We start from the raw sequence: 10,514 nt of genomic DNA, 5'->3' as shown, positions 1-10,514 counted from the left end.
TGGAACATTTCTGGGATGTTTTATTTCAGCTCATGAAACATGGGACCAACACTTTGCATGTTGTGTTTATATTTTTGCTCAGTGTATATGAAGAAGTTGCACGTCAATATTGCAATAATAAAAAAAAAGATTAATTGTGCAGCCCTAGTATGTAGGATACTTTAAATTAGTATAATATAGTGTGAGGGACTGGGGGAGCAAGATCTTAACAGGAACAGACAAGGACCAAACAGAAAGGGAAGGTAAACATATAAACGCAAACTGAAAGAGAAAGTGAAGGGCAAGGGTAGGTGCAGGTGAGATAGAAGAAGAGCAAAGAAGGATAATAAAGATAAATGGAGAACATTCTTATACAGAATGTTCCTGACGAAACAACATAGCAACTAAACAAATGAATTTAGGATATACATGTATGAAGACTTTTGCTAAAAGTAAGATTTTTATTGTCATTATTTTAACAATCGTCATTCTTGGTTCAGTTGACATGTTTTTTTTATTGATTCTTGTCAAAGGTAAACACAATTCTTGTTGTTGTCTCCAACGTTAGTAAATGCTTTTTTAAAATCCTAACATAAACTAACATTGCTGAAGCACACACTCACTCTCTCTTTCTCTCTCTCACTCTCTCTCTTTCTCTCTCTCTCATACACGCTTGCATATTCAGATCCTACAAACAAGTCCTTCAACGAATACCAAAAGTCTAAAATGCACACATACTCGAAAGCGCGGACAATCACACTCCTAATACATACATAACTCACACAAATGTGCAAGGATATGCCTTTTCTCTCTCACGCACGCACACACACACATACATTCTGTCCCTACCAGTATGCATATAAAGTCACATTACAATGCACTATCTTCATTTCTTGTGTCAAAATGTTTAACTTCAGCACTGAAGGGGTGACGTCTTTTATCCGGTATCACCTGTACTCTTATTTCCTCCGTGCTGTTGCCATACATTTTATGGTTAAATGTGATGCTTTATAACAAGTGAGAAGAAGAGTTTACATCTCTCCTCAATAGTCTTAACCGGCACATATCCATGTACTGTACTTAACAGAAGCAAATGCTTTAGCAAAAAAAAAATTGAGTTTGGCACAGTAGCTTAATAATGAAAAAATACTTGAAAATGTACATAAATAAACAAGCAAATCAATAAATAACATACTTAAAAAATTAAAATGTTAATAAACCATACAGCATTGTCATCGATAATGCAATCCTGATATTGTCCGACTTTATAGTATAAAACAGTACATCAGAGGACTGCTGTCTGTTTGCACATTCACACATGTTTACAAAATGGCGGCTAAAGTAATCTGTGACACAAATCACAGTCAGGCACCTGTGGCACTCTGGCGACTGTATTGGTCGTTACCACGGTGGCTGGGATTGCAATAATGACCAGCCCTGATTCGGGAACCTTTAAAAGTGACGGGATTTTTTTTTTTAATAAATCAGGTCTGGATTTGTAGGGAATTTGTTATTGTGAAATGTTTCATATTGTAATTTGTGGTATTAGAAACCACTCTGTTGACTGTTGATAAAATGTTGGTACCTGGAACCCATTCAAAGTGTTATGGGTAAATGTATATAGCAAAAACACAGATGTGTGCTTCTGGAAATGCTCTAAAAGCAAAGGTCCAGAGTCTCAGATCTAGGACAGATCTAGGACCAGTTCTTGGAGGGCACCGTCTATTTTGTCCTTGACATGTGGGCTTCGGACCTTTCTATGCACCACAAAGCCAAGGTTAGAGAATATCTGGAGGAGATGGATAATGGTACTCGAAAGCCTTATAGAGATTTTCTCAAAATATTTCCAGTCAACACCACCATGACAGTAAAAGATGGGTTAACATCTGGTAGAATGGCAGCAGTGTAGAGAAATGGCTGCAAGTATATGGCATAGCACAGTACAGTGAATCTCGGCAGAGTCCAGCATGGTCCACAGTACTGCAGCACAGCCAAGTCCAGCTGAGTCCAGTCCTGAAAGCCCATTGGAGGCCTACAGTCCCCAGTCTATTGGGCACGCTCAGTGGAGCCCAGTCCATCCTACTCCACAAAGCTCAAAGGTCCTCCATATTGGGACTAGCTGAAGGCAATGTCAAGTGAGTTCCTTAGCAGATGGACAGGCAGCCATACTCCTGTATGGTTGTGTACATCCCATTACAAATCCCACTGCACATGTCCTACTTTAACTGCATATGTGTAGCCAGAGGCAGCCTAGGTATGATGGAAGTGTCATGTCTATAAGTCTGAATGCCATTTTCTGCTATTGGTCCTTGTGGTGGCATACCAAATGCATGAAATGCGGTGGCACATATGCACATAGTGTATGTCTGACAACACATGAACCGAAGACATCATGTCGCACAAACTGTGTACCAACGGTGATTAGAGGTGAGTTGAGATAGACTTGAAAAAGGGAAAGGAAAGTGAAAGGGGATACCTAGTCAGTTGCACAACTGAATTGTGTCTTCGCATTTAACCCCAACCCTGACTCAGAGAGGTGCAGGGGGCTGCCTTAATCTACGTCATCGGTACCTGGGGAGCAGTTGTTTTTGGGGATTAACTGCCTTGCTCAAGGGCAAAACGGCAGATTTTAAAGGCCTCTCCTTAAGTTAGTACGATCCGAGAGTAAGTCCTGTTTTTTATGGTTGTGTCGAATTGATTGTAATTCTGGCTTTTGTTTGGTTGAATTATGTGTCCTTTCCTTGGTTTACTCCCACTTTCTAATTGAACCCAGGGTTAGTGAATACAGAGCCCTTCAGGCCAAGCGGTCCAGGTATCCATGTGATGTCACTCGGGGAGACAGTTGCTAGGACACCAGGAGGGCGGAGATGAGCAATGTTGCCACGGTGAGCAGAAGGCGATCGCGTGATGGGCTGCTGCCACTGACGCTCTTCTCCAGTTTGGGAATTTCAGGGTTAAATTCATCTGGGTGAGAGAGGGTGAGAGAGAGAGAGAGAGAGGCAGAGAGAGAGGGAGAGAGAGAGAGAGCGAGAGAGAACATCAAATGACACATTAACTAAATCAATCTACAGCCGATGTTGTGCAATGCATACAAATAATGCAGAGAACAAACATAGAGCAATTTAACACAAATCACCAATTATCATCAGCGCTGCTACATGTGATGACCTATTCCCTCTTGGGAGGAGGAATAAACACACTTTGTTGTTCATCTTTTAAATGTATGGATCTTTTTATTCTACCGATTTAGCTTCATCTAGCAGGATTTGCAATTAAATGAAATTGCTATAGAACCAACCCATTGATTAGGCACAATCCTACATTAGCTGGAGGGTAAGAGAAAGAGAGAGAGAACAGGGAAAAAATACATCTCATTCTCAATGTAAGCCTGGGATGTGTGAGAAGAATCCTGAGCCTCCCTATAGGCCCCTATGGGGACAGACAGTGAAGAGTTAACGTGATAAGAGAGACACACACAAGGTGTGACACTGATACAGCGAGAATCCGGGTATAGACACAGAAGAATGACACTTGGCGCCTGTCTCATTCCACTTTTTGTGGAAATGTCTGGAATTTGTTTTCGTCGACTCAAGAGAAGGAACAGCATCCAACTCGACTGGTTTGACTGTGCTTCTGCCACGTCAAAGCCATTCATCGAAACATTAGGAAACATGTCTGTCGGCTACGACGATGACACATAGCCCTGACATCCACACCAGTGACGTGGGTAAATAAAGTCATATGGTAAAGTGATAGGGCCTGAGTGCCTGTGCTAAACAGACTGTTCCAGCTGAAAGGTAGATTTACCCATAGAGTTAGATAGAGATAGGATATAACCCCTTTTAGCATGGACATTGAGGGCTTCCACCATTTTAAAGTAGTCAACTGGGTGGGGATTCTTATGGGTGTGGAGCGATCAGCCAATGATCAGAGCATTGTCTTCTTCTTTAAATTGGATGGCCTATGGTTACTAAATGGCTTTAAGCTATTTCACCGCCATCTAGTGGCCACAATAAATGAATGACACAAAAGATTCAGGTCTCTAGCACTGCAGGTGGCGGTAAATCACCAATATTAGCTTTATGCTTTTTTCAAACACAAAAGAAAATAACATTGATTACTTTACCATAGAGATAGCCTCAATGGCGCTGCCCATGCTGTCACAGATGCCATAATTGCACAAATACAAGGATGAGTCCTTTATCTAACTCTATGAGATTAGTTGACAAGGTATTTATCAGTATGTTATCTCAGTTCGGGAGGGGCGGTGAGTGAGTTCGTACCATAGAATAGTGTTCCTGATTGTGTAAGGTAGTGCTAGCTAAACTGGAGCTGTTACAGTAGGTGTTCTTAGGGATGTAAACTGGAGCACTGCTCTAGGGTGTTCTTTGACTCACATACAGGTAAATGGAGACCCATCCAATAGGAAACATACTGTAAATATGACAGAAGAGGAAGTAAAAACACCAATCAGAAGAGAGAAAGGGTGGGGTAAAGCTAATCCAAGGCCAAGACAGGTCCAGTGGGTGAGCAATTGGGCAGTCAGTGTGGCTAGTGAGGCCATCAGTGTTACGCAAGTGTTTGTGGGTCATGAGTCATGTCTGCTACTGTGTCCTCTTTCTGTTGATGTCACTAATGCACAAAGTACAGAAGGATGTATTAGGATACCCAAGGCATTCTGGGTTGTTTGGACTATGCGTTTCCGTTCATTTTTTCCCCCTAAGCTCGGTCATGATTTAGGGTGCTCTGTGGAGCCATCCAGGCACCATTGAGCCTTTCTCTCAGAATAGTCTTATAGCTCAGGGGCTCTTTCCCCCCTGTGCCCTGGTCTGAGTTTCCATCTCATGCGGGTCACACTCTTTTAGCCCCGTCTCGGCTGGCCACAAGCTCCCAGAAGCAGCCAAAGCTAAATGGTTCTCAGAGAGAGAGAGAGAGAGAGAGAGAGAGAGAACGAGGGTGTTTATATAACCACTCAATTGCACCATCGACTCGTTCACCTCCACCTCCTAGTCTTTGGTAAACAGGAATCTTCCATTCATTAGAAGACCTAGGATACAATTGAGGAAGGACAACTGTGTGTGTGTTTGAGAGAGAAAGAGTAACAGAGAGAAAGAAAGAGAATGTGAGATGCAGAAAGAGATCGAGAGAGCATCAGGGAGAGTACTCACCGATGTTGTGTATTTTGATATTGGGCCTGAATGTGTAGTCAGGAGGGGTCTGACTGGAATCATCATCGTGGGAGACTTAGACAGAGAGGAACACAAATACACAATGTCATTAAAATGCCCACACTACTTATTTTATATATTGCACTAATTATATAGTGCTATATACTGCACCCTATGGTCCCTGGTCAAAAGTAGTGCACTATAAAGGGAATATGGTGCCATTCTGGATGCACAATGTGTGAACGCCAGGACACTCCAGTCCAGTACATGAAGATATCCTATGAGGCGAAGCTATCGAGCAGAAGATGAAGGCATATTCACTGAGAGGGAAAGTATTACACACACTGATAGCCTTGACTTGGTATTACATTAACATCAGCTCAGTGAATGTTTAAATGAGAATGCACATGGCTTACCCATATAATATTGCACTGCAAAGAGGGATGTAGCATATTGATAGGGAGCTAGTGTACGGTGTGTTAATCTGTTCGATATGAGGCATATTGTAAGTATGTGCATTTGTAGAGAAGAATGCTCTCAAAACAAAAGGGATAGGGCAGAGATACAGTGGAATGAGAATAGCAGAGAACAATTGGGTTCAGATGATAGGCTATTAAGCAGACCGTTCAGAGTGAAGGTTGTGGTTTGTAAAGTAACACTATCGCACACATGCAATCACGCACGCAAGGACGCACACATACAAACACACACACACACACTTTCTACAAAAACATGTGCACGCGCGCACGTGCGCACACACACACACACACACACACACACACACACACACACACACACACACACACACTCTCCGAGTGGACACTTCAATAGATTAGCCCTGACACTCGGAGAGGGGGTTAAGGTGATGTGTACACAGAAGCTGACACTGGCCTGAGTGTGGGATGTATTAATGGTGACAAGGTTAGAGAAGTAGGGGGAGCTTTCAGCACAGGGCTTTGATCAAAGGCCTGCAGGAGAGAGAGAGGCTACTGGAGTAAAAATAACACAGAACGTCACTATCAGAGAGATGCGGAGATGAGCGAGAGGGGGAGATGTTGAGAAGCGAGAGAGAGAGAGTGTGAGACAGAAACAGAGAGAGTTAAGTGGGGGAGAGAGAGAGGGAAACAGAGAGATAAAGAGGAAAGATGCTGAGAGAGGGGAGAGAGAGAGAAGAGGAATGGGGAGAGAGAGAGGGAAAGAATCAGATGGAGAGAGAGCACATCAGGATCGAAGAGAGCGCATTCCTATCAAACACTATCAGAGCACTGAGACCCAGAACAACACTGAACATCACTATCAAAGCCCTGGAAACATAGAATAACATAGAACATCATACAACCCTGGAACACAGTGAGATAGAAATAACCTCACTATAAGAACACCGGGAAAGCACTGTCAGAAGCTGTAGCCTCAGGTCTCCTGTGTGTGTGTGTGTGTGTGTGTGTGTGTGTGTGTGTGTGTGTGTGTGTGTGTGTGTGTGTGTGTGTGCGTGCGCGCGCGTGTGTGCGTGTGTGTACTTGTTTTCCTACATTATCAGGACCCCAATGTTGTAACATTTCACCTTAATGTCCTGAAAAGGTAGGATTTCTTTTCCAGGTCCTGCATTTGTTCAAATGCTATTTTAAGCTTAAGGGTTAGGGTTAGGGTTAGGGTTGGGTTTAGGGTTTTGGGGTTAGGGTTAGGTTTAGAGTTTTTGGGGTTAGGGTTAGGTTTAGGGTTTTGGGGGTTAAGGTTAAGGGTTAGGGCTCGGTTTAGGGGTTAAGGAAAATACAATTTTGAATGGTGAAAATTTCACAAAAACAGCTGGGTGTGTGTGAGTGCATGCGTGAGAGTGTGTGTGACTGTGTGTGTGTATGTATACGAGGTAGAGGGAGGAAGAAAGAAACAGAGAGCGAGACCCACCTGTGGAGCAGCAGACGTAGACTCTCAGTCTCAGGCAGCTGTGTCCGTGGTGATGGGTGGGCGTGGCTTCAACAGAATACAGATACACGTCAGCCTTGTGCCATCTATAGGCCAGCCTATGAACTAACACTCAGAGTCCATATGTGTGTCCCAAATGACACCCTATTCCCTACATAGTGCACTACTTTTGACCAGAGCCTATAGGCCCTGGTCAAAAATAGTGCACTAAACAGGGAGTAGGGTGCCATTTGGGACGAATACAAAGTCAAATGTTAAACCGCTATTTTTACAGCAGTTTAACACAGCTATTAGTGGTATGTTTATTCACAGGGAAGGAAGTATATTTAGGATTGTGGTGTAAGAGTTAAATGAACTAATGTAGTTCAACGACTCACAACGATATGCTGTAATTGTCCAACTCTAACTTACTAAGGTATGTGGGTGGGTGCTACACATTGGTAATGGCTGAAGTGTAACTTACAATGTAAAGTGCCTGCACTTGGTACACTTGGGAAAGCGCTATACAGATAGCCCATGCAATCCATTTCCATTACTCAACTATAACAATATATAAATATAGAGAAAGAGTACCTCAGCTCCACCACTTACAGATGTAGTAGTACAATCATCATTACATAAATATTGTACTCCTATAGAGACTTAGTATAGCAATATTCCACTCACATATGTAGTAGTACTCGTGGCCCACGTTGAACTCGTAGCCCAGGGAGAAGGCGCTGTAGCGCTGGAACTTCTCAGAGAACTTGATGGGCGCGTGGGGCGCGTGCGGCCGGTTGCACTCCCAGCGCTTGAAGCCCATCTGGGGGTCGCAGGTGCGGTAGCCACGGTAGCTAACCATGTAGAGGACGTACTGCTCAGCCACTGTGCGCTCCAGCGTCCCCCGCTGGCTAGTGGCGGTAGTGTTGTAATGCGGGCAGTAGATGTCCAGGTAGTCGTTCACTGCCACCTGCACTGTGTAGCCCTCCCTCCGTAGACTGGAGAGAGGGGGGACGGAGAGAGGGAGAGAGAGGGAGGGGTAATGAGAGCAGGAGGGACAGAGAGAGAGGGAGAGAGAGAGAAGGGCGAGAGAGCGAGAGAAAGGAGAGAAGGAGAGAGTGAGAGAGGAGAGAGAGGAAGAAGAAATAAAGTCAGAAAAATAGGAGAGAGAAGGAGAGAAATAGAGATGAGAGAGAATAAATACATGGATGAGTAAGAGCATACTATAAAACTCACCCTGTTACAATCAAGTGCTTGTAACAACAAAACTAGTGGCAACTGAGCTGCCACCAACACGAGGGAGATGAAACCTTAACTTTGCTGGAGTATTGAAACATTATTCTGAGATGTTTTGAATCATTACATGGTGTGTTGTAACACAACCTTGCCAGGGACTGGGAGCACTACCGACAATGGTTGAAAACACTGTTTTGGTGTTTCGAGTTCTGTTTAGGGCAGAAATAAATACCTTCTCTTTTGGTGTCTATTCCTCTCTCTATAGCTTCTAAACACTATTATTGTGTTTCAAATCCTGTCTAGTGCAGAATTCGATCACTTCTTCTAGACTATTTTAATGTTTAACATTGATTTCTATATCAACATAGTTTAGTCTAGTTTTTAGTCTATATAGTTTAACCCATTTTGTTAGGCATTATTGAGCACAGTGCTCAATGCACCAACAGAAACTACAGGTTTTACAGCAAGCGTTGCAGGATACACCTCATGGCACAACAAGTTGATTAACACTAATATAGAAGTTACTTTTCTTTCTTCGAACATACATCATTGTGTATAAGAATCCTAGTCTAAAAATGTTGGCAAGAGCCATGTGGCAAGATAGGAAGTGCAAGGAGATTAAAACCAGACTTCCAATGAGTAAAATCACAAAACATTCTTCATAAAAGATACTTACATTTAGAGCAACATTAAGTTGGATTTAGTATTACATTTTTGGGTAAAATGAAATTAAGAAATTATTGAAATGACTTACATTTATTTTGATTAAGTATACAATATGTTGATTGTTCTTGTTTTTTCCAATTTCAATTCATCCCAGTTTATTTTTTTATTTTCTTTAAAACAGTGTGGCTGTATGGTTGAGTGTCTAAAATTCCAATGAAATTCCACAGAAGTCGGGGGTTCAATTCCCGCTTCCACCTGTTCCACATTCACTACTCTGTCTCCTCCTGTTTCGAATCTCTCCAAATAAACAATTTCTATTCTGTTTTAAAGCAAGTTCTGTGCATCATCACTTTCATTGGGTTAACATTGAAAACCTTTCAAACACCAGATATCAGTTTAGGTGCAGTACTTTTCATGTTTTAAGTCCCTGCCATTCTCATGAGCATGACATAGTCTGGGTCAGTGAAGCGGAAGAAGATCATGTAATTGGCTAAGTGGCTCTTCTACCACAGGGAGGAGGGATACACTGACGTGAAGGGGCTAGGTTCCATGTGCCTACGGTGACCGAACACAGTGTACCAGTGTGTTAGCAGGTACAGAAGATCAGTCTTGGGTTGGGACATGTGAAGTGTGTGTGTGTGCGTGCATCCATGCATGTGTGTATACAGTCATCACTGTAAATCAAATCATATTTTATTAGCTGCATACACATGTTCAGCAGATGTTATTGCAGGTGTAGCGAAATGCTCGTGTTCCTGTAGCCTTAGGGGAGAAGATGATTGTGACATAATGTAACATCCTGCCACCATGACATGGCTTGATATCCTGATGGGCAAAAACTGGTTTGAATCAACGTTGTTTCCACATAATTTCAACCAATAAATTCAATGTGATGACGTTGAATCAACGTGGACAACTGATTTGATTAACAACAAGTCATCAACGTTTTTATTTTTTTCACCCACCTTTTAACCTAAATCCAATGGCATGGTGAATTTTTGTGGCTGATTTTACATTGAATTCATGTTAGTTGACACCTCAACCAAATGTAAATCAAAACAAGACGTTGAACTGACGTCTGTGCCCAGTGGGATGGCTGTTTATCATACTATGTATATTCATTATCGTAATTGTACGAAGTATTATTATACAAACTCATTACACCTATCCTGAAGGGATAGAGAGGACAATTGATGAGATGTGAGGAATCCTTAGCTGTGGGTGGGAATCTGTGTCAGGATAAATGGCAGGGGAAATCTGCAACAACTGGAGCTGTATTGACTATTATGTAACAGTAGGCGGCAGTATTGAGTTGCATTCAGCCCTAGGGTTTTTTCTCTCTCTCTTTACTCTTACAATCTCACTCTCCTCTCTCACATACACACAAAATGAGCAAACGCACACGCACACGAGCGAAACCTCACACATGTGCGCGCGCCAACACACACAAGCGCACACACATGCAATGCACGCAAACAAACACACACACACACACACACACACACACACACACACACACACACACACACACACACACACACACACACACACACACACACACACACA

The 10,514-nt window shown here is 42.7% G+C and overlaps 1 protein-coding gene across 1 annotated transcript in view; it reads right to left on the bottom strand.

Annotated features, from left to right (window-relative positions):
- Positions 1-468: 468 nt before the first annotated feature.
- Positions 469-10,514, bottom strand: part of LOC106588171 (ephrin-A3) — a 103,930-nt gene continuing 93,884 nt past the window's right edge. Inside the window, exons 2-5 of the mRNA XM_014176893.2 lie at positions 7,734-8,044; positions 7,050-7,115; positions 5,148-5,222; positions 469-2,943 (exon numbers count right to left, since the gene is read on the bottom strand). Of these exons, the coding sequence (XP_014032368.1) occupies positions 2,825-2,943; positions 5,148-5,222; positions 7,050-7,115; positions 7,734-8,044 (571 nt within the window). The 3' untranslated portion in view covers positions 469-2,824. The remainder of the gene's footprint in view (positions 2,944-5,147; positions 5,223-7,049; positions 7,116-7,733; positions 8,045-10,514) is intronic.

This window comes from Salmo salar, chromosome ssa27 (genome assembly GCF_905237065.1).
Source record: "Salmo salar chromosome ssa27, Ssal_v3.1, whole genome shotgun sequence".
NCBI lineage: Eukaryota > Metazoa > Chordata > Actinopteri > Salmoniformes > Salmonidae > Salmo > Salmo salar.
The sequence above is the reverse complement of the archived record's forward strand: the minus strand, read 5'-3'. Positions and strand labels throughout refer to the sequence as shown.